Below are 24,615 nucleotides of genomic sequence, written 5' to 3'. Positions count from 1 at the left end.
AAGAAAGAAAAAAAATTACATGTATATATTACTAAGATAATATATACATCTGATTTTATTTTTTACAAAAAGTTTATTTTGCTCCAATTTTCAAAAAAAGAAGGAGCGTGGGTGGCAGGCGGTTTTTATAAATTATCCTTATTTTTGGTTATTTGTCTCTGTCCTTCCCCACCCCCTGCTGAAGCGAAAATAAGGGCAGGGACCGCGGCTTCTACCTATCCGTAACCTCCCATATCCGTTCCTCCCCCTCCCTAACGCTGAGCATAGTGCCCTGCACACAGTAGGCACTCAATAAATGTTCGTGGATGATGATGATGATGATGATGATGAAAAAAATGCAGCATCAACGGCAGCACCAAGAGGACCATGCGAACGGTGAGCAGCCAGAGCTTGGGTACCCGCTGCCAAACCTCATCCTATCATGATCCTACTCTTCCCACCCCCAACCCCCAATCCCCGATGCGTTGGGTGGGTTGAGGGGGTTGGAAATGATGCTTTTGGCTTGGTGTCATCTACATAGAAAGGGGTGATGTGCGGCAGCTACTCCGTTCTCCTCTTCAGGCCCTGAATGTCAGAATTAATTCTGCATTTGCTGGGGTGGGGGCGGCCATTGGGTGTGTGGAGTACTGTGCAGCCAAGGGGTGAAGAGTGAGGTGATTTGGGTTCAGTGTCCTCGGGCTCAACTTTCCTCTTTCATCGCCTCTGAGTGATGGAAGAAGAGGTGTTAGTCTTCAGCCTGAGCCCCTTTCCAGCTTCCCCCTATCTCCCGCGCCTCTGGTTGACTAAGAAGAAGATTCTTAGTAACATCAGAAAAATTCTAGGATTGTTCCACGTTTACCCCTTGGGTCGCTTGGTCTTATCCTGGGAGAAGCCCTGGGTCTTGGGATTTGGGGGAACAGGGTCGGGTAGAGCGTGTATTCCCGCTCCCTGTGCCTCCTGTGCACAGTCGGTAACCTAGCAATGCCCAGAGAGTTGCTGCCGCTGTGGGGCTCTGCAACTCAGCCCTGGCCAAGGCACCACGTGCAGTTTCCACACCAGCGGGGGCCGGGTCTAAGAAGGTTGGGGTGTTTTTGGCCAGGTTCCCTCCGTGGAGGTTGTTAGCATCTCCCAACCCTGGTTTTCTTGAAGCCTTTTCCGGTGAGCGCTTCTCAAAGGAAACGCTTGGCAAAACTAGTCCCTGATCTCAGATTGAGTGCCACCTGCCTGCTTTGCTTCTGTCCCAGGCTCCTAAGGACAGTAGGGCAGGAGACCTGTGCTTGCTTGACTCTTCACTTAGTAATAATTGGTTTTGCAAACGCCTGGATCTCCAAGCTCTCTACCACCACTCTCACTTTGACATCTGCTTCAGCAGAGGTGATGGTGGCTCAACGTGGGCACCTGTGAGACCTTCCGAGGAATGGCCAGACCCACAGTGAGGCGAGCTCCACACATGAAGGGACACCCTCTGCCCCACCCCCCTCCCTCCACCCCCCCTCCACCCCCCCCACCTGCGCTTTTGAGTATTTTGCCCTGTGAGTACCTGGATGCTACTCAACACTGAGATAATTCTTGCATAGGCCTTGAGGTTCCCTGGCATAATGCACCCTGTCTCTTAGGTGTAGGGGTGAAGGCTGACTGGATGCTGGCTTGGTTGCGGCTGCTGCTGCTGCAATTTAAAATGAAGAAAAAAAAAAGCCCTAAAGATGTTTTTCTGTTTTCGGAAGCTTGTGGAGGAAATGAGTCCCAAGCATCATGAATTTTCATTTGTAGGAAGTGTTAATGCATAATCTAGATATTTGTTATGGGGCTTTTGGTATTGCCTGGTGCCAGTGAAGAGCTTTTTTATTTTTTTTTTTCCATGTAGAAAAAAAATACATTTATGGCTGTGGAAAGCTGTTGGAGGAATTCCCTAAAAATGGGCAAGACTACTGAATTATTGGCTGAGTTTGTGTGTGTGTGTGTGTGTGTGTGTGTGTGTGTGTATATGTATGTTGGTAATTTTAGAGAAAGGGAGTTGTGCGTATCTGTTAAGCCATGAGAGATATCTGTATTTTCAAAGTCAGGAAAAGACATGGGATCAATGGGAGAATGGCCTCAGTTTGTCAGAAGTGATGCAGTAAAAGACTCCTTTTGAGGACATAGGCATGGAAGAGTACCAATGTGGGTAGGTGTGGCGCAGCAATGACCCTGCATGACTGATGCTCAGAGCAGAACTCTGGTGACTTTTATATTGCCTGGCCAAACCCTACTACTTGTGACACAAGGTTTACAATGGGAAACACAAGATGGGAGACACTTTTGCTTTTTAAAAAGATAGCATGGATTGAAGGCTTTTTTTTTTTTTCTAAAGAAATAATCTCTTTTCTCCTCTCCTCAGAGGCAAACTATGCAAGAGGCACCAGACTCCCTATTTCTGGTGAAGGACCAACTTCTCAGACCAACAGCTCCAAGCAAACTGTCCTATCTTGGCAAGCTGCAATCGATGCTGCTAGACAGGCCAAGGCTGCCCAGACCATGAGCACCTCTGCACCCCCACCTGTAGGATCTCTCTCCCAAAGAAAACGTCAGCAATACGCCAAGAGCAAAAAACAGGGTAACTCGTCCAACAGCCGGCCTGCCCGTGCCCTCTTCTGTTTATCCCTTAATAACCCCATCCGAAGAGCCTGCATTAGTATAGTGGAATGGAAGTATCCTTTTTCTGTGGGAAGTCTTTCTCATTTGCCATCTGTGTTTCAAAAGGATTTGCTTTCTGCAGTGACATTTCTCAGAGCCTTAGCACTCTAGAATGTAAGCAATGGAGGAAACTGTAGACAAGGGGTTTCATGGGCTATGGCTTCCTGTCTCCTCAGCTTGCAGAGGGTGGGTCCATGGGTATATTTAGCCTGTGTGTGTGTGTGTGTGTGTAGTGCTTGGGGGGGAGGGAGTGAAGACTGCAACTTCATAGTGGTAGGGAGTTTAAATATGAACATGACCTTTAGTCATAGGATACTGGATAGGCTTAAAGCTGTTATTGTTTGGGGGGAAGTTATATGCATTTTAATATGTTGAAAATTTGGTATGCTGATTTAAAAAAAAAAAAGATTGAGAATATCTTCAGTCTGTACTAGAAATGACCTTTAGTGGAATCTTCTGGCACCAGTGACTGAAATTTGCCTGGACAGCTACACTGAATGCTATGGTTGCTTCTGGCTCTGCTATTTGCTGATTCTAATTGTTTAGGTAGTTTTAAACATAAACATTTGATTTATAGGGAGAAGTTACTTTTGATATTACCACTACTACTACTACTACTACTACTACTACTACTACTACTACTACTACTATTATTTATTGGCTGGTCAATGCTATGACTTCCTGAAATTTCTTTTTGATAAGCTTAAGAGCCATGCAGTCACTCAAGTACAGAAAGCCATGCAGGAGAGGCTGATGAGCATTTCTTCTGTGAGTAACAAAGCCAGCACTCCAGGGAGGAGCAGACAGGTGCTGCAGATGTCTGTGTATGTGTCCACACACGAGCGCACGCGCACACACACACACACACACACACACACACACACACACACGTGCACGCACACGCACTTGGACTGGCCTGGATTACATTTCTGTGTGTCTGCATTTTTAAAACTGAACTCTGGTTGCACCCAGGATGGTTGCCATGCCCCAGATCTTGGAAAACGGTAGTGCGTCTACCTGCTTATTCCCTTCTCCAGACCTGGGACCCAGGCTCCAATGACTGCCACCTGCTAGAAAAGGTTGATTGAGACCTTTCTCTTGAACTCATGCTTTCTAATTAATCATATGCTTCTTTGGTCTGGGTAAAAGAAAGCATTTCACTTTCCCAGAAGGGTGTTTCGGGCTGATGGGCCTCTGAGTATTTCCTGGCAGTAGGTAGGGGTGTGTGCCTGGAGATTTTTTCAGCAGGATCAGGGAAGGGAGAAGCCATGCTAAGAGACTGCTGGGTGACAGTTAGAAAGTGGGGCTGAAGACCCCTAAAAATCTAGGTTCTCGTCATGGCAGCTGCCTGCGTGCTCTCTGTCTTAGCTTGCATATTTTGTCTGCTCATGGACAGGAGTTAAAATGAAGCAACTGTCTAGAAAGGTTTTGGAGAGAGCGGCTGAATGCCAGGGCAGGATTTGAAGGTTTTCATGTGCTTTTTCTTTTTTAGCACAGATGTCTCTCCTCTAGAGTGAGTTATGGCATCTCACTCTAGAGGAGTTGGGGCTGTGTGTGTGCATTTTCTCCTTAAATTCTCTAGTCTGAGGACAGAACTCTCATAGAGGCCAAGAGGGGGCTGCTAAGTGAGGGTGTGTTTAGGTGGTCTTACTGGAGTGGAGAGGCAGCAGCTGCATGGGCTGGAAACATGTTCTCCTGAGGTTGGTGTGAGGTGACGCAGAGTAAGCAGGGAGTCCTGGGCAGGGGCGTTCCCTTTATGTGGAGTGAGGTGCTGTCTCATTTGATGCTTGGAGTTTGTACAGAACAATTTATATATAGTCAGTGAATTCCTGGATCTTACCACTAGCTCTCTTTCTCGAGAGAAATGCAAGTGTGTGTACAGGGATTTAGGAAACATGGCTGCCAGTTCAGGATGCCTGTGCACAATTTTTATAACAGGTAATAAGTGACCCCTTCCATTTTAGGGAACAGGTTATGGACATCCCCCTTCAGCAGCTCAGTCATGCTTAGTTAGCCCTGAGACAGCCTAGTCTGCCTTTGTAGGCTGGCAGTGGGTAGGGGCGAGATGGTGCCTGTGTAAGAAGCGGCTGTTGGCTCAGTCCACCTATTTCTTAGAGTGGTAAGATAGGATCCTCTACTGTCTGTTGACTGAGTACTGCCAAGAACCAAACACCTCAAAGCTTATGTTTAGCCTTCCTGCACAGTGTGAGCAGTCCTCAGAGAAAGAAAGATGGTGTGGGGAACAGGAAGTACAAGTGTGTCTTCATGGGAACGACTTCAGGGCTGTTGACTTACAGTGTCAGAGGGGACCTGAGAGAGAGAGAAAGAGAGAGGGGAGGAGGGAGACAGAGAGAGAAGATGGAAACAGAGCCCTGAAGTCTTCCTGAAGTCAGATCCCAGGGCACAAGATTTTATAACTGAGTTGAGGAATCAATATGATTAAAGCTAACTGGCTTAAAAATAAACCCATCAAAGTTAGTAAGAGGATAATGCTATTCCTGTCCTCATTCCAGGGAGTTATCCTGAGCTCTTCAAAGGGGTGAAGCTTCATAGAACCCGAAGCAGCTATCTCTGGAGAGGCAAGGGGTATTTGTTTCTTGCGTCACTTTGGGGGTTCCCAGAAGGCCATCGACAGGAGACTGTTCCCATCCCCGACTCTTCAGCATCTAGTGGGATTTAATAAAACTGCCACCTTGCCTCTTGTGGATGAGTGTTGTATATAACACAATTGAAATTCAAACCCAGGAATTGCAGATTAGTTCAGTGCTCAGCAAACCCTCTGTTTGGAAAAAGACAGAACAACAACCATTTGAGTAGATGTCAAACTTAGTGTTGCCAGTTTTGACAATACCTTTTACTAACAGAATGCTCAGGCAAGTATCTGTTGAAGGCTCTCTCAAAGGGACTCTTCTAGACAGCCCTCGGAGATTTTCTTGTTAGAGCCTATTTTGAAAGTGTCTGGTGCTGATTTCTTGTGGCTTTTAAATTTAATTGTTTATAAATGGAACACAGAAACAGCACATTATGAGGTGAGCCCAGCCCAGCTCTAATCTGAAACAGTTATAGCTATTGATTACTGTGGTAGAAAAGGCAGAGGAGGGGAGCTGGCAGCCTGGCTATCACAGCATCCAAGGTACTAGGACATGTCACACGGGCACAGAGAGGAGGGAGATGGTCCCAATCAGGAGTTTAGACTGACCCAGCCAGGAACAGCCTCTGAGAAAGTGGCTCTAACATAGTGACAAGGACCTATGGGAGAGGTCTCTGTTGTGATGATTATATTTCTGTCTCTATGGCAGCTGATTTAGTAAGATCCTTGGCACTTTTTAAATCACAGAAAGCAGAGATCTGCTTCACACAGTGAGCTAACTTCCAGTTTTTAATACACAGTGAGCACCAAAGAATGGGTGTAATATGATCCTTGCAATAGAAGAAAAGGCTGAGGAGAGGTCACAGTGAGGGGAGAGACTGTGAGACTACCAGAGGAAGGCTCTTCTGCTGAAAACCCATTAGCTGTGATAGCCACAGAATGAAGTGTGTGTGTGTGTGTGTGTGTGTGTGTGTGTGTGCGCGCACGTGTGAGTGTCCATGTGCATGTGCGTGTGTGTGTGTGTGTGTGTGTGTGTGTGTGTGTGTGAGAGAGAGAGAGAGAGTAGGGAGATAAGGTGGTGGGTGGGTGATTTCCATTTTACAAGCATCTCAGGTTTGAGATGCTTGGAGGTATAAGAGGGATGGAAAATGTTTGCATAACACTAACAAAATGTGTGCCTTAACAAAAACTTTCAGACCATTTGACATATTTATATTATTGGCTATTTTTGCCAATTGTGTGGCCTTAGCTATTTACATCCCATTCCCTGAAGATGATTCTAATTCAACAAATCATAACTTGGTAAGTGACTTAGAATTCCTGCTTGTGGTAGTGCATGGCCGTCCTCTGCCTCTGTGATTGAGCTGGCAGACGGTGTTGTGGTGTTGTGGATGATGTAGTTTACAACTATGGGTGCTCTGTTTCCCAACAGTGGGGTTATGTCGTCGTCAGTGTTTCCTAGATTTGACCTGAATTCTTCCATTTATGCTGAATGAAAGTGTTCAAAGTCATGAGTCTCATATAAATAGAGATGCAACTTTTATTGAAGAAATTTGTAGAAGGGTTTTAACATAACTTTTCTCCAGGCGGTGGTATCGCACGCCTTTAATCCCAGCACTTGGGAGGCAGAGGCAGGCAGATTTCTGAGTTCAAGGCCAGCCTTGTCTACAGAGTGAGTTCCAGGACAGCCAGGGCTATACAGAGAAACCCTGTCTCGAAAAAAAAAAAAAAAAAAAAAAAAAAAAAACAAAACAAAACAAAAAAACTTTTCTCTCTACACAGGTGTTTGTGTATTATTATTAGCTTTTTAAAAAAATCCAATGTTGTTTTTGAGGGGTGGATACTGTGGTTAATCTTTCTGATTAAGTTTTATAGATGTAGAATACAACAAATCTAATTATATAGGATACAGTTTGGGAAATAAGTCACTATGGCAGTGGAGTTTACGTCTCACAGCCTACAAAAAATGCTGCAAGTAGATTTTAGGACAAATCTGTGGTTAAATGCTCCAGGATGCTGTTGTATACTTTATTGCTCTCTTAAACATTTATAGTGTACAAGAGCTGAGAAAAATCTCTGGGAAGTTGTGTAGCTAAGAAGCAGATTTCACTTTGTTTAAACTCAGCTAGTTATAGGAAATAATTGGTTGTGGATTCTTTAAACTTGTCTCTTTCTTTTGCCAGAAGACTGTAATATCATGGAACTAGTGTTTCATGGAACTTCCTTTGGGAAAAGTTGATAGAGTCTTTAAAAAGAAAGGCACTGAAAAACACTGGACTGAAATTTGGATCTTGCCCATTCAGTTGCCCACTAGATGTATGGGGGGGTCATGTCTCAGACTCTTTTTGCATCACCATTCGCCCATGTGGCAGTAAAGGAGACTGGCTAAGATCACTAGGATTATTTAAAAACCCCTGACATTCTGTTGTCTTTTTTTTTTTTTTTATGGTGCAGAAGCCATGTCAGGTTTTTTTCCCCTCAGCCTTGTAGCATTCTTCTGAGAAGGGCTCCTTTAAGCCACACAGAATGGTGGATAACGGAGGGAACCAGTGTTGGTAGCAAGAAGCTTGGTTCTTACCCACTCTCTTCTGTTAGTTGGTTCCATTTGATCTGGATTCTTGTGTGGAAGCTGGACATTTTTAACCAAGCAAAGGCTGAAAAGACAAATGCTCTCCACATTAGACTCATCCTGGTCAGGCAGAGCTTGGCTGGCAGCCAGAGGTGAAGCTATGCTTTTATGAATTTGGCTTTCATGGTTTATGTTCAGGATTTCTTAGGACGTTTTCCATGCTGTGTATATTTCAGGTATAACATGATATCTGTATTTGGGTTTTGGCAGTTTGCTTTCTAAAGAATTAAAAACTTTGACTGTTATTCCTGAAAACTATGGACTAATAGGAATTCAGCACACACACATACACACACACACACACACACACACACACACACACACACATATACACCATACCACACACGCACACACACACACCCCTAACTGTTGTGAGAGATCACCTGTGGGACTTTGGACATTTTCAGCGACCTTTGGTTCAGTTATAGACTTTAGATTACAGTTTTCAAAAGGAAACTTGGTGTGGTGGAAAGTCTCCCTCGGTGGAGATAGGTCACTGTAGTCTAGGCCACAGATGGTGTTAGCCTTGTTACCAAATTTAATGACATGAATGGTGACCCAGTTTGTTGCTTTTTGTAGCTCAAAAGAAATGATTAAACAAACATTGAAAATAAATACCTTTCAGAATGGCAGATTAATTTAGATCAATGGAATAATTAATGTAGCTGAATGCATAAGCTAATTAATATTCTGACATTTTTTCCTCCTAAGGAAATTCAGGATACTAATAGAAATGTTGACAGGCCATTTGGCTGTTTCAGCTAAGAAGTAAGGAGATGGCTAACCCTCAGATAGCTAACCCTCCCTTCCCTTGTTGTCCTTCCCAGTGGGTGTTTTCCAAGTGGTTCTGAAGAACTAAGTTTGTTCTGAGGGGAAGTGGTTGATGGATTAGCTTGGCCAGCCTTTCTAAAAACCACCATATATATTCCTTTGATTTCTGCACCAAGAGTTCCCAACTCAGGTCATTAAAGTCTTGCTTTCACTTGGATGGTCACATGGCCCGATGAGTTTATGCATTGCCTGACTTCAAACGTTTCCTTTCCCTTATGGGAGGGGAGGATTTGGTGGATTTACCCCTGACTCTGAGCAAGGTCCCATGCCATGTCTTTTCTCCTACTGGGGAGTCAGGATTTTTTATTTTTTTATTTTTTTATACATTTGACCCAATTTGCACCAAAGTGATTGCTCTATTTTTGGGATCAGTTTAGAGGCAGCTGAGCAAAGCTTATTTTTCATCTGTAGTAAATATCTTTCATTTAATGTGAATGACAAAGCAAAGGGCAGAAGCTGACATGGGTTGCAAAACTGGATGGATAGGGGCTCTGGCATTTTTTTTTTTATTTTTTTATTTTTATTTTTATTATTTCTTTTGCCTGGGAGCTTGGCAAGGATGTGTGTGCCAATCCCTTAGACTGACGTGCAGGGGGAGCTTATGTCTGATGTCTCTGCCCATTTCAGGTCACTAGTAGTGAAATGAATACTTTCGTTGGGTAAGAAAAGAAATGTGACCATCCCCCAGAGTCCAGTCCATGTTTGGTCTGTGTTGTGTGTAAACACATCTAGCTTTGGGGACTTGGAGATTACCTTGGTGGCTACAAGTTTTCCCAGAGTTAGATTATTGCTATTATTATTTTTAAGCATGAACGCTAAGTCTCTATTCAGCTTTCATTCGTGGACTTCCAGGGCTGAGCGGAGGCTGAAGCCATGGAAACAGTGCAGCTCACTGGGTTCCCACAGTAAGAGCCTGCCCAGTAGCCGTATTTCCTCTGTTCCACTTAAAGTGCGTATCATGTTTTTTCTCTTCTTGCTGGCACCAAGGAGAGAGTCTCTTCTGCATCAGGTGTCAGAGTGGGGATGATTGCAATTCAGATCCCTGGGGTGGACATGCTTTACTTCATTCATGTTCCAGCCTTTGATTTCCCATAAGCAAACTGATGTGGTTGTACAGTGTACAGTCATTGCAACTGTTCCTGGTCCTCCTCCCCAACTGGCTACCTCTCACTTCTCAGCCATGCTCAAAGTGTCTGAAAGGGAGATCCCCATCTACCCATCGAGAGCATCTTTGCTGTTTATCCCTAACCTCACTTGGAGCCATTGAGGGCACAGCTTCTCTGCGTGCTTCTCTGTTTAGAAAAGTGGCATACGTAGACCATGCCTCGTGAAATACAATTCTAAACTGAATAAGAGTTTTTGCCAAGTCTTTACCTCCATCTTGTTGAGGCTCATCTGTTTGTATTTTTATGGCATTGATACTTTTGCCTTTGTAAAATCCCTCCAACTCTCAGATGATTTTCTCTAGTGAACTTCTGTGGTCCCATTGCCCACTGAGGAGAGGCCAGACACCGTGGCTTGGGACCCTTTGCCCTAGCCTGGCCTTTGCTGTCCCACTCTCTGCTCCTCAGCTGCACCTTCTCTATTTGCTCCCCAAAGCTCCCAAATGCACCCCTTTTACTTGTCTACTTCTTGTCTTTTTCTAGTACTGTTTTCTTCCCCTGAGATGACTCCATCCCCTGAGATGGCTGCTTAATAATCTCAAACATAAGTCTATATGATAACTCTTCTGATTGGATCTGAAGAATTCAACAATCTTATTCCTGCCGTGGTACTGAGTATTTTGTCTTATTCATTAACCCACTTCCAGCTCCTTGCCCTGGGCCTGGCATGGTGGTACATAGTAGATGTTCAGTAAGTTAGCATTTAGGATGCCAAGTGAACAGGTGACTCAGGAGCCACATTGAGGAACTTCTTAGGTGAAAGGTCTCTGGGGGCTGACTCTTCAGGAGCTCTCAGAGTTTGGGTTTGATGACAGGGCTTTTATGTATTTGGTGCTCTGTTTCCATGGCTCCAAGTAGCCGAGAGTGGTAGGGCCCCATGGGAAGCTGTGCTGGGGTGTGGACACTTGTCAGTGGGACTGGGTATACCCCATTGGCCAAGGAAGTGGTGGGATGAGGCACTGTGATTGCTTTCTCCCTGTGTCTTGTGGACAGTGTTGATCTGACAAGCTCACTGTATCTGCATGATCATGTGGTTTTGCCTCTCCTGGCTTTGCAGAGTAGGATGAGGAATAACACAGTACCCAAAATCACTTAGCCTGGTTTATGGACTTGGCATATAATGTGGGTTCTGCTTTCACCTACTTAGGTCTTGGGTGTTAGTTCTACATTCACCTACTTAGGTCTTTCCTTTCTCTGTTGTTTCCACTTAGGAAACACTGCACTTCTTATGGCCACGTGCCTAACCTGTCGCTGTTTTTCTAGGATAGCTCAAGTGCTTCTTCCTTGGTCCAGCCTTCTGTACCCTGAGTACTGTCTGCCACCTACCCTCCCTGATATGCTTGCTTCCCCACTGGACTCTCCTTAGCATGATATGCTTGCCTCCTTATAGACATTGCCTTCTTTCTACTTTGTTCATTGAGGTAATGTGGGGTGTCTTGAATGCAGCGGCTCTGTACATGGGCATTGGAGCCATAGAGCTGGCCATTCCACTGATTAGTTAATAGACTTTGGGTGAAACTGTAATAGGACTTCTTAGAGGCTGAGAATGAAGTCTGACTGAGGGCTGTAGCTCTGTGAACTTGGGTCTGCACCTGGCACACAGTAGGCACATCAGGAAACGAGTGTCACATGCCCGAGTAAATACGGAGTGAGCACATGAGGACTCTATGTGTGTCTTTATGGACCATTAGTTAATTTTCAACAATTGGCTAATGATTAATGTGTTGCTGACTTCTTGTCCAATATTAATGAGATTACAGGAAACACCTGTCAGAGTTCACCTATAATTTCAGGATTGTGTCTTTGTTTCATGGCAAATTAAACTCTTCTTCTCTGAGGCACGGAGAGGGATGGCGGTGCCCCGCAGCACTTCCTGAGTCCTGCCATAAGCCGGCTCCTGTGTTCTGTGGTGTACAGAGGTTACATGTGAATGAATTATTTTGGGGGGATTGTCACATTTCATGTGAGGATTGGTGGAAGGAGAGCTGGAAAAACAGCCAGAGTAAATGACTTACGCTTTAAAATGTTGCCTAAAACTGGTCCCATCAGCAAGGTGAGGAGTACTTCATCTCTTTCATTGTGTCACTTTGTTTTGACAAAGGACAGATTGCGAAGCTTGATCTTTTATTGAACGGAACTGACTTGAGCTGAGCACCGAGGGTTTTGCAGAACTAGCATCCAGCCTTAAAGAGCCAGAGTCCCATTGTTAATGTTCCTTCAGAAGAACTCTAGGAGCATGTTACTCATTTAGCTTCTTTATTTTTTAAGAAGCAAATTTTACTGTTGAATTAGGCAGGAATCTCCAACGGTTGCCTTAAAGTAAGAATATGTGGGTGCTTTACAGGACCGGCCTGAGCTCTCTGGGTTATGCTCAGGTGGGCTTGGCTGAAAGAGAAAGTGTGTCTCTGTATGCTTCCTGTCGTTTCCTTTTTGTGGTGTTGGGGTATCTCTCCCAGAGTTTCAAGCATGGTACGCTGGGTGCGCATCCACAGAGCCATACCCCACTGCTGTTCATTAACTTGGCCCAGAGAGTGAGCCCAGCCTCAGACACAGCTAGAAAGCTGGGTTTACAGACAGCAGTAGGATTTCATTCAACCTATTGGGCTTCTGAGGCCAGAATCTCATTGGTTCCTGGAGAGCATCCTCACAGGCTGCCACATCCTTATCCTTGGGTCATTGCAGGAAAGATGTGAGGAATATGCATTCTAATATCTGCTCAAGTTTAATATAGTAAAAATGCCTGGGAGGAGGTGGAGACCCTTGAAGCAGAGTGGTGGGTAGTCCGCCTCCTCTGTCAGCTTTCTAAGTTTTAATTGTTTTCAAATGTGACAAGTACCTGATTCAGAGGGAACAGTTTGCCCAGTGGTGAAGACATATATGTATCTTGTTAAATACTGGTGATTGAAGGAGAACCCCTAAATAGACTCCAACAGCTCCTCACCAAAGAAAGATCCTGAGGAGTCATAGACACAGGCCATAGAGACTGTGCCCATGTTGCTCCCAACTGTGTGTAAGCACTGTGACAGACATGTTGGTACAGTGTCCCTGGCCCAGCAGGAGCTGGAAGGCCACCTAGGAGGGGCCTTAGAATCCCACTTCTGCTTCCGTTAGAAGTTGCAAGATGTGCACTTCAAGTCCTGTCCTGTTCATGTAGTAGAATCAGGAAAATGTGTCTTGGCTTTTAAATTCGGGAGGGATTGATGTCCTTCAGGCTGAGATTCTTGCAGACAGTAAGAATGTTTTCTTGGATAAGTAAAGCTGGGAAATAAATTGTGAGAAAAGCTACAGGTAGGGATGAAAGAGGAAACGCTGAGGTAATCAGCCTGCTTGTAAGTGTGCTCGTGTCTGTGTGTGCATGTGTGTTTGTGTGAATGTTTATGGGGATGTGTTGCATGTGCTGTGTGCATATATGTATATACAGGTCTCTGATGCATGTCTTCTCAATTGTTGGAGAACCTTATTTTTTTGAGACAGGGTATTTTACTGAACCCAGAGCTTGTTGATCTGGCTGGCTAGGCAGCATCCACTAGGGAATCTGCCTGTTTCCACCCCTCCCCCAGCACTGGAATTGCAGACATATTCGATCATGCCTGGGTGTCACATGGTGCAAACTCAGGTCCTCATGCTTGTGTGGCAACTGAGCCATATCCCAGACCCCTTGCTGTGGTGTCTGGGTGGGGTGTCGGGGTGTCCCCCTTGCTAGGTGAATAGCAATTTTAGAAATCTAGAACATCTGTTGAAATCGCTGAATTAGTGAACATGAGAGTCAGGCTAGAGGAAATCCTGGGGATGGTTGAGGGGAGGGAGGCTAGTACAGACTGAAGGAGCCCTGAAAGGGCTTAGAAGGAGGAGTCTGGGGGTCCTTGGGCTGAGTGAGAGATTCAAGCTCCTCTTTCCTCTCTCTCCCTGTGGGCAGTCAGATCTGGAGGGCCTACCTGGTCTCGGTGCTCATGGAGGAGTCTAGCACAGAGAATTCAAGAGTATTTTATGGAGCTGTGAGGACGTTTGTTTATAAGAAAGGAAGCCAAGGGGGAGGGGCGTTAGATGGCTCCCGACAGTAAAGTACTTGCTAAGCAACCATGAGAACCTGAGTTTGTTCTCCAGCACCTACATTTAAAAAAAGTCTGGGTGTGGTGGTATGCATTTGTAAGTCTAGTGCCAGGGAAGCAGTGATGGGGGGTGGGGGGGGGGTCTGGGCTCTGCTGAACAGTCAGACTAGCAAGTTCTATGTTAAATGAGAGACCTTGTCTCAAAAGCAAAGGTAGAGAGCAATTGAGGAAGACATGCCAATGTTGACCTCTGACATCTGCTTATACTGGTCCACATTTGTACACACATACAGAGAAACAGAGACAGAGAGACTCAGAGAGATAGAATATTGAGGTACCTTTATTCAACAAATATTTACTGAGCCCAAGGTTCCAATTATGCTGGTCCTGTAACCCCATCTTCTGTCCCTTTTGGGTGTGGTTTACCATGTCACTGCCTTTTAATTAGGGTAAACCTACATTGTGAGATTAGAGAGCGACCATATTTGCTTCTCAGTGGTAAATTCTTAAAATTCATTTAAAATTTATACAAATGATGCATGAATACATTACTCTAAATAATTAAAATAATTCAAAGTAGCTTCTCTTTTTATCCCCACAGCCTTTTATAATTGCTATAATTAGTCTGGTGTGAATTCTCCCAGAAATGTTTTTCATTTTATATATATGTGTGTGTGTATGTGTGTGTGTGTATGTGCTCATACATACACACACATATATACACATATACATATGCATATGTACACAATATACACCCACATATCAACATACATACATACACATATAATCTGTGGCTTTTGAAATATGTATGTTCACAGTTTGAGTATTTGGAACACAGTCCATGTGCTGTTACTAAACGTGTCCTACAGATCTAGCCACATCTGTATGCAGAGATCTGACAGCATCTTAGTTGTTGTGAAAGTATTCCATGCATGAATGGACCACAGTTTAGTCAATTGTTTTCTTTCTGATGAGCGTTTACATTAATTCCAAACATTCGCTATATTAAGCAGCACCCTGTTGAACAGCCTCCCATGTGATTCTGAGTGCATGGCAGACACGTCTCTGGCTGAGTCCGTGGAGTTCCATGTCTGAAGCTCAGGGTGTGTGAGTTGGAGAGTGTATGAGTGTCTAGCTTCGCTGTGCTCTGCTGTGTTGCCTTATTTCTAGACCAGATCTTTTTGATACTTGCAGTTATTCACTCCCATGAGTGATCATTTGCTCTGTATCTCAGGCTCTAGAGAGAGAACTCCTGGGGCAGGGTGTGGCCTCTTTGGAATGTTGACATCCTGGAGTACCTAGAAGGTCCATGAGCCAAAGTCATCTTAGATACCAGATTCTTTTTTGAAGCACTGCCTTGGAAAAAAGGCAGTAGAATTGATTCTTTGGATCTCTATGTGCCAAGAGCTTGTGTGCTGCAGTACTTCTGGATGCAGCGCTCATTGCATGTACTAAGAAAATAAGTAATATAAAAATTGAGTTTTAAAATATATTATTGATTATTATTGTGTGCATGCAGGATGTGTGTAGGCATATGTGCTGTGGCATGTGTGGAGGTCAGAGGAAAGCTTTGTGGAGTCAGTTCTTTTCTTCCATGTTTCTGTGGGTTCCAGGAGTCGATTCCAAGTCACTGGGCTTGTGCAGCATGCAACTGTACCCATGGGGCTATCTTACTTGCCCCAAAATTGAGTCTGAGTTTGGGTATGTTTGTTATACTTTAGTTTGAGTAGATGTTGCATTCCAGTCTCTGTTAGCTGGGGAAGAAAAGTTACATGATAATTTCTGCTTTCCCCTATTCCTTGCATATTAACAACTTTATTTTTTATACATAGTAAACATGATCTGTCTTATGGAATTTATATAGGGTTTATGCCCCTTTAACTCCCAAAGGCTTTGAAGGGTATTAGAAGATGGAATTTGAAGGGGCTAGGGAGATGGCTCAGTGGTTAAAGAGCAACCGCTGCTCTTCCAGGGGACCTGAGTTTGATTTCTAGAACCCACATGGCAGCTCACAGTTGCCTGTGACTCCAGTTCCAGGAGATTCAATACCATCTTCTGGCTTCTGTGGTTAACAGGTACAGATGTGATACATGCTACATGGAATGCATGTCAATAAAACACTCAAGTACAGAACAATACATGGATTTTTCAAAAATTGGAAACAATTGGAATTTTAAGCTTGCTTGTTATTGTGTGTGCACACACACATCCTCATGATGTGCGTGTGCCACAGTGTGCTACAGCGCTTGTGTGTGGCTGTGAGAGGACAATCCCGTATCATCCACACTTCCACTTTTTAAATGGGTTCTGCGTGGATTCAGGTCTTGGGACACGCATGGCAAGTGCCTGTATCCACACTTCCACTTTTTAAATGGGTTCTGCGTGGATTCAGGTCTCGGGATATGCATGGCAAGTGCCTGTACCCACGGAACCATCTTACAGACCCAGAAAATAGATGCGGCAGAGAATTGAGACACGGAAGAGCTGTCAGGTTCCTCAGGCTCATGGGGCTCTAGCACCTGGGCCCTTCACTGGCTATTAGAATTCCAGCCGTGACAGGAAAGGTAGCCCACCCCGACCTGCATAGCTTTTATCTCTCCACAAAGGGAAACAGCCCCATGCCTTCACAAGGCCCTTTCTAGGATTCAGGTCCACAGAAGAGTCCACAGCATGGGTCCTTGTACAGTGTAAGGCACAATACTGGGCACTGTGAGCTGCGTCTCTGCTGTGCTTTTGTAAGGGTCACAAGCGCTGTGCACACATATGGTCTCCGTACTCATTCTTTGTCTAGAGGGTTGGGGCACAACATTGAACTGTCGTATGAATTGAAAGCATTCCTATATTTTAAAGTGATCGTTTGCTTATATAAAGTAGGATGAAAACCGGGACTGTTAAAGTGAATAGTTTAACACAGCTATCACTTTAGTCGTTCATGTTTTTGAGAATTTATTGTGTAAAATCTAGTTCATTAAGTGCACTTGCTCATTGTGTGAACCTGCTTCAAGCCAGAAGACAAGGGATAGTATGGAATTATGCAGAAAGCCTCCACCCCTCATTCCCCAAAAACATTACCCAAGAGATGTGGTTGTATTATTTTAATCTTAGGAAGTGGCCGATATTGTTAAGAGCTGACATTCTTGTGTGTTCTTCTGTAAACAGAGGACACTGGGGCATAATGAAGCACTGTTTGTGTTGAAAAGACTGCTTTCAAATTGTATAAAAACATCTTAAGTGGGTAAATGGCAAAACACTGCCTCTCTATATCAGGAGCAAGCCCTTGGTCCTGCTTCCATGATAATGTACGAGTGAACCACTCGGTGCTTATACAAATTCTGACTCATTGAAATATAAATTAATTGTGAATCTACCTGTGGCTCATTTCACAGTTTTAACCAGGTGGGAATGAAATGAAGACATTTAAAATTACAAATCAGAAAGTAAAGATCTGGCCAGAGTTGGGAAACAGACACGCTTCTTACAGCTTTTTGTCTAGAAGGCTAACAGGACGATAAGGTGCTTCTGGGGCACAGAAAGCTTTGGGGTGGTAGGTTTGCCTAATGAGTTAAGCTGACGGGCTGCATTACAGCCAGCTGGGACCCGAGCAGGCAGGATGCCCTGGTGTTAATTTACTCAAGAATGAACTACAGATGCCATCAAGACCTCAGAGACTTTTCCATGGATCAGTCAGTCCTTTTTCAGACATAGCAGTGTAAGTTGACCGTTGTCACCCAGTGAATAGGAATCAGGCAGGTCTTAGACTGGGTAGCCTGTTCTCCCCACTCTAGTAACAAGCTGATGCCACGGAGGGTTTGAGAAATACCAGGGGCGGCAGCGGTGACAAAAGATTGTCTCTTTAAGCAAGCTGGGGATAGTGTCAACTTTTAATAACCCCGAGTTTTTCTCTTTGTGTGTCTGCCAAGCCATCATTTTGCTCACTTCTTTCTCTCCCATCTAGCTTCATAAAATACTGTTACTGTCTTCATGCATACCAGCCTGCCAGAATCATTTGGCTATAGACTGCTTCAAGAGTTTGGTAAAAGTGGTCAGGAACTGTCCAGAGGCTGTTCCAGGCCTGGAGAGAATTGGCAGAACTTGTTCCTAGATGTAATGGGTCATTCACTCAAGCCCTGCCCATGAAGTTGTTACGTATTACTGTGTCAACTGACTTGGACTCTGCAGGATCGGTGGTCTCTTGTTCTATGTTTAGCCCCAGTGGAGGCCCTTGATAACTTTTGATTTACACTTTGCTCAGAAATGGAGGGAGAGCAATGGTGAAGGGCCAAGCAGATGCCAGGGGAACTGCTGTGGTTCCTGGAGTTGGGACATCGGTGCTGATGGCTGACTGTGTAAGGGCCACAGTGCCTGGCTTCACTTTCATGGGGTCTTGTACTTAAGGCTCACATTCCATCAATGAGGCACAGACGCTCCCTATACTTTCTGCCATGCTGTTTTTCTGCCTTCATGGAGCTTTCCCATGTCACTCAGGCCAGGCTTAGACACAGGTGATGTTCCTTGTCAGAGGCAGGGCTTCTGGGAACTCAGGTGTCTGGTCTTCTCCATGCTCCCTGACCTCACCTATGAGATGGCACTGTTGAGCCAAGTGGAAATGGGAAATACTGTCCCATTCATTTTCTTGAACATCAAACTTCCCTGTCCCAGCCTGAGTCTGCCCTGAGCTAATTCCCTCCCTTATTGGGACAGTAGGGACATCAGGGGAACAGGTCTAGGTTTGGGTCTTGGTGGTTCTCTCTGTGTCTGAGCAAATGGCCTTCCTTGCCTTGGCTTTGAGCGGTGCTGGGGGTGGTCCATTGTTTCATTTGGTATGAAGTCTGTAAGAGTCAGTAAAATTACACCTAAGCGAACCCTAGTTTACTAAGACATTAGTTCATGGCCCAAGACTAGCTATGGAAGGGTTTCCCTCTTCAGTGAGGTTCAAAGTACTTCAGAGCAGGCTGCTCTTTCTGCTTTCCCTTTGAGGTGTTCTAGAGTCTTAACAAATCAGCCACAGGCCTCAGTAGTTAAGTTCTCGTGAGCTTCTGTGAGGGTGTAGCTTGGTCTTTTCCCTGTTGTAGTCACATCTACAAGGTGCGAAGAGAACACTCCACCCCTTTCCTCCAGCAAGGGGCATGCTCCTGCTTCTAGCTCCATCTTTACCAGCCACATGGAGTGTGTTGGCTTAGTCCACAAGCTTAGGTCCCCATCTCAGAACAGGGCAGCAGTGACTGAGGGCAGAGAAGCAAGCATGTGGCTGATAATCGTGTTCCACTGGTGTTTCCCTCTATGCCTGTGACCTGTGGCTTGGCGATGTTTGTAGGGACCAGGCCTGGCATCCCACATGGATTTTCTTGTCTTCAGTATTCCGCAGATCGGTATCTAGCATCCCAATCTTCCAGATGAGGAAGTTCTGAGAAGTTACTTAAATAACTGCTGAGAGAAGCTAGCTACAGAGGGGCCAGTGGTCTGCTGTGTCCACAAGTATGAGATGTGGCCTGCAAAGGGTGATGGTGACCTGGTTTTGTGTCTCTACTTTGGTGTGACTCCCACTTTCCTCAGTGGTTATGTAGAGTGCAAACTCCAGTCAGGTATATGGGAAAGTATTTCATGATCTCTGTGGCAGGGCCACATGAAAGGCATCATCCTCATTACTGTCTGTTGAGGAATGCTACAGAGAAAGGCCTGTAGGCCTCATCTTCCCTCTAGTTTCTGTGTAAGCTACACAGAACCCTGAGCTCCATAATGCCATTGCTAACCTGAGTTCCACATGCAAGAGTTATACTGTCTAGTGTGGTCATGGAAAAGGTCCTGGGGGAGGAGAGAAGATGCAGACATAGATGAGGGTTTAGGGATGGACTGACAAGCTGCTTAGACCTGGAGCTGGAGGCCCCCTCCCACCCACCCAACAGCTGCTGCTTCAGGATTTCAAAGCCAGCTAGCTGCTCTTTGAAATTTGGAATCTTCCTTGAGCTCCTTGAGATTTGTGGGACTTGCTGTGCTTGTGAAATGCAAACTACAAATGATATTGCCTAGTAATGGGGAGGCTTACTAGCTAAGCCTCTAGGCAAGCCAATGACATTTCCAGGTCTTGAGTGTGAACAGACCACAGTTAATATCACCTCTTCAGTCTGTTCCTTGATCTGTCTTTATTTTGTCTGTGATGAAAAACTGAAGTGATGCATTTGATCACTGCTTGAGGCTGGAGAGCAGTCTAAGGCTGCAGATGCCACCAAGTGTATCTCCACTCCTCCTATGGATAGTGGTTGTACATCTGGGGTGCTGAACTGGGTGCTTTCTTGAGCCCTGAGTGGATGAGCTCTGCAAGGGAACACAAACTATAGGCCTGTTTGTATTTGATGTGAGGTTGTTTCCCTAAATCCAAGACTGAACTTCTAGGTGGAGACAATGTCTTCCCATTATTGGAACTGTTCTATAGCCTTAGCATGAATGGAGGTGCTTAGTAAATGACTATTAATGAAGCTTTGCCATGTCAGCAAGAGGTAACTCAATAGTCGCTTTAATTCTTTGACTGTTTTGTTTGCTTCTTTTTTTTTTTTTTACCCTCCCTTTTATTTATTTTATTTATTTATTTTTACTGTATAGTCCACATTGGCCTTAAACTCTGGATCCTCCTGCTTCAGCCTTTCAAGTGTAAGGATTATAGGTGTGTGCTACCACACCTGGCTTGCTTTGACACTTCTCCCCTCTCTCCCTCCAAAGTCTCCCATAGCTCAGACTGATATCCAAATTTGCTACCAGGGTGGGATGACCTTGAGCTTTTGATTGTCTTGCTTGTACTTCCTCAGTTCTGGGGTTCCAGCTGTGAGCCACTGAGCCAGGCTTCTGCAGTGCTGAGGATCAGGCCCTGGCAGCTAGGCAAGCACTCTGCCAACTGAGATGCATCTCCAGCCCCTGACTGTTGTCTTTAAAATTCTCCCCCTCTCTCTGTTGTTCTATCTCTGTCTCTCTGTTTCTCTCTGCCTCTCTCTGTGTGTCTGTGTATAAGTCTATTTGTTGTTATGTGTATGTGTTCATGTGTTATGGCACATTTATAGAGAGAGATCAGCGGACAGTTTGCAGGAATCGGTTCTCTCCTTCCACCATTTGGCTCTTGGGTATCAGACTCAGGTCAGATGGCTTGACAGCAAATGCCCTTATCTACTGAGCCATCCTGCTAGCCCCTGACTATTTTCTCTACAGGGGTCTTTCTTTCCAGCTGGGAACAGTGAGGGCTCTTCCCCACACCCAGGCCCTTGGAGAGAGACTGGGATTGCCTAAGGAAAACACCCAAACAAGTCCTTAGAGCTGTCACTGTAGTGGTTGCTCCAGAGCCTTCAGAATTGCAGCCACAGCCTGTTTCTAGGTTTGCCTTCGCCTTGCTTCTGGCTAGAGATGGATGATCCAGGGTTAACACTGACTTTACTTTCCAGCCAGCTTGTGGAGAAACACTTGGCTATTTGTAAGAAAGTAGAATCTGTCTTCAAAGGACAGAGTCTTTCTGCTTTTGATGCTCTTTACACAGAATGTGTCAGGGGCTCTGAAGAAGGTCTTTGCTGGCATCTTGACATGTTCTGAGGACTGGCCAGAGTTGTGTGCTTGGCTTCCTAGGCCTACTCCTTGGAAGGGAGCATTTATTTACACAATTCTGTATGTTTATTAAACAAAACAGCCCTACTGTTTTGCTACCACACTTCTCTAAATCTGCAGGGTAGTTGGCTCCAACTTTCTCCTCTGTCCAGATATTTTGAACCCAGACTTTTGTCTTTAGTCTCTGATCCCAGGAAAATGCTGCAGGAAAATGCTGCATGAGCTGTATGATTTCCTGTCAAGGCACTTCTTCATGTCCCCTCTCCCCTTTACTCCCCCCCTCCAAGTGTGAGTCAAGGGACTTAGTCTTGGAGTTCTATTACTGGAGGCACCCATACTGACCCTTGCCAGGGCTGGGCTCCACGGAAGCCTTGTTCAGTCAGCCATTTGCAGCTGTTGCTGTTTACAGAAGTGTAGTCACTCAGGCCCCCTGGGCTTGACTCAGGACACTGTATATTTCTGTGTGGCGTTTTCCTCTTTTAAAGAAAAAGTACATTTTTGATACCAGAAAAGTTAAGACAATTTAATATTAGCTACAGCAGAGAGTATTCTATTCTTGCTGCAGAGTACCCCACTTTTGCTGAGTGAGACAAACTGCTTTACAAGGAAGTTCCTTACACTTATAAGAGAATGTCTGACCTTAGTCACTGTTCTGTAGGCAGGCTTAGACAAGCAGCTCTGGTCACCTTTACCTCATGCTGGGACTTGGGGAGGAAGAGAATAGGATCAATTGTGTAGGAGGAAGGTACACTCATATTTGTTTTCTCTTCCTCTTCCCTCCTCTGCCTCCCTCTCCCTTCCTTCCTTCCTTCCTTCTTTCCTTCCTTCTTTCTTCTCTTCTTCCTTCTCCCCCTCCTCCTTAAAAAAAGCCTGAGTAAGATATTCATATACCACATAGTTCACAAGTATAAATTGTACAATTCAATTATTTTTACTATATTTACAGAATTGAGTAACCATCATCAAAATCAACCTTAGAACATTGCCACCAACCCAAACGGAATCTCATTAGCCATCATGCTTCTTGTCTATCCAACACCCCCTGCCCCATCTCCACATATTATCTGCTCTTCTTTCTGATCCTATAGATTTGCCAGTTCTTAATACAATAAAGGGCCTCTTCATTTTTCAGTGCATGCGATTTAGGATTCATCTGTGCTATAGCAAGTCCTCGCACTTCATTTTGATGCCTGCATTATCTCCCATTGGATGGGTATAGCACATTTTACTTACCTTGCATTAAGTTGTTAGCATTCTGTTTTTGAGAAGGGATTTCACAATGTGTCCACAGCTGGTCTTGAACTCTTGGGATTAAGTGATTCTTCTGCCTCAGCTTCTGGAATAGTTGGATCAGTGGGCTGTGCCACCATGCTCAGCTGTTTCTGCTTTTGGCTGCTGTTGACAATTCTGCTAGGAATGGTCACGTATCGGTTTTTGTGGAATGCACAGCTTCAAATGTTTTTAATATTCACCTCATAGTGGACTTACTGGGTCTTTAGTACTTGAGATGCTGATGAATTGTTTTGCCAAGTGGCTGTGCTATTTCACTTTTCTATCAGTAATGGATGGCGGTTCCGGTCCCCCCCCCCTTACCCCGCGTCTGGGCTAACACTTGCTACTGTATCTTCTAGATTATACCCACCCATCCTGGTGGGTGGGGTGTGATGTCGATTAGAGCCTTGAGTTCCATTCCTCTGATGCCTCGGGACAATAAGCGCCAGTGCTTGCTGGCTGTTTGTCTTGTGTATTTGGAGATATGTACTTAGATACTGCTCTTCCTGCCTTTCTTTATTTTAGGGGCTAGGGATTGAATTCAGGCTCTCACATGTACTAGACAGAGTTCTCAGTCATTGAGCCACACTCCCTATCCCTTGGTTCATTTTTTATTTTTGAATTGTCTTATGGAACTCTTGCATGTCTTATGGAGCATGCTCTTTCTCCATAGGCACGGCTCCCCTAAATCATCCATTTCCTTTCCTCTCTTGGTCCTTATAATTGACACACCACTTCTGTCCCTTATATGTTCTGGGTCACTAGTCTCTTTTTCTTTTTTAAAGATTTATTTATTTGTTATATGTAAGTACACTGTAGCTGTCTTCAGACACCCGAGAAGAGGACATCTGATCTCATTACAGATGGTTGTGAGCCACCATGTGGTTGCTGGGATTTGAACTCAGGACCTCTGGAAGAGCAGTCAGTGTTCTTAACTGCTGAGCCATCTCTCCAGCCCTTGGTCACTGGTCTCTTATCAAAAATATAATTTACAAATGTTTTCCCCTTTTTTGTTGTTTTCTTACTTTCTGAACGTTGTCCTTATAGCATAAAAGTATTAGAATTTGATTAAAAGCTGTGGCTGCTCCCCCCACCTCCCGGTGTGTGTGTGTGTGTGTGTGTGTGCTATATAGGGTATACTGTTCCATCACTCTCGGCCCTATTTTCTTGAGCCTTCCAGTGAACCCAGAGCTAGGCTAGCTGCCAGCACATCCCAGAGATCCTCCTATTTCTACTTTGCTCCATCTGCTTGTGCATGAGCAGGGCCTCAGCAACTTTCCATATAGGATCCAAGGATTTGAACTCAGGCCCTCATGCTTGGGCAGCAAGTGCTCTCCCCCTCTAAGCCATCTCTCCAGATCCTTAAGGATAGCTTAAAAAATATAAGTTCTGATCTTAGGATCCCACAGTTACAAAAAGGTTTATAAACTGCACTGTTTCATTTCCCTTGTCTGAGTGATGCCAGGGACACTTGGTTTAGAGAAGAGGGTCCTTGCTTAAGGTCATAGAGTAGAAATGGGCCTGGAATTTGAACTTTCACCTTGGTGCATACTTTCTCTTTCTCTTCTCCCTCTCTCTCTCCCCCCCCCACATACACACATACACACATACACACATACACACACACACACACACACACACACACACACATACATACACACACTCACACACACACACATACACACACACAGAATTTGTGAAGGCGGGAAGGGGAGATGATGTATTTAGGGAAGGAGAATTAATAGGCTCTATGCACAGCTACCCTAGAAGCACATAGATTTCAAACTGCACTCTTTTTTTTTTTTTACAAGTAAGTCTGACTCCATGTTTATATTATTGTTCTCTGCC

The 24,615-nt window shown here is 44.8% G+C and overlaps 1 protein-coding gene across 11 annotated transcripts in view; it reads left to right on the top strand.

Moving 5' to 3' along the window:
- Nucleotides 1-24,615, top strand: part of Cacna1d (calcium voltage-gated channel subunit alpha1 D) — a 445,956-nt gene that overhangs the window by 128,374 nt on the left and 292,967 nt on the right. For 9 of the 11 annotated variants that reach the window (XR_004116080.1, XM_031361249.1, XM_031361247.1 and 6 more), the window contains exons 1-3: nucleotides 7-375; nucleotides 2,357-2,666; nucleotides 6,439-6,544. Coding sequence is in view for 10 of the 11 variants with exons in the window: in XM_031361249.1 (XP_031217109.1) it covers nucleotides 306-375; nucleotides 2,357-2,666; nucleotides 6,439-6,544 (486 nt within the window). In the remaining variant the exon portion in view is untranslated. Of the gene's footprint in view, nucleotides 1-6; nucleotides 376-2,356; nucleotides 2,667-6,438; nucleotides 6,545-24,615 lie in introns of those variants that run through there. The other 2 variants (XM_031361254.1, XM_031361255.1) reach the window with 1 other exon arrangement.

Source organism: Mastomys coucha, unplaced genomic scaffold (genome assembly GCF_008632895.1).
Source record: "Mastomys coucha isolate ucsf_1 unplaced genomic scaffold, UCSF_Mcou_1 pScaffold9, whole genome shotgun sequence".
NCBI lineage: Eukaryota > Metazoa > Chordata > Mammalia > Rodentia > Muridae > Mastomys > Mastomys coucha.
This window is presented reverse-complemented; position numbering and strand designations above follow the sequence as displayed.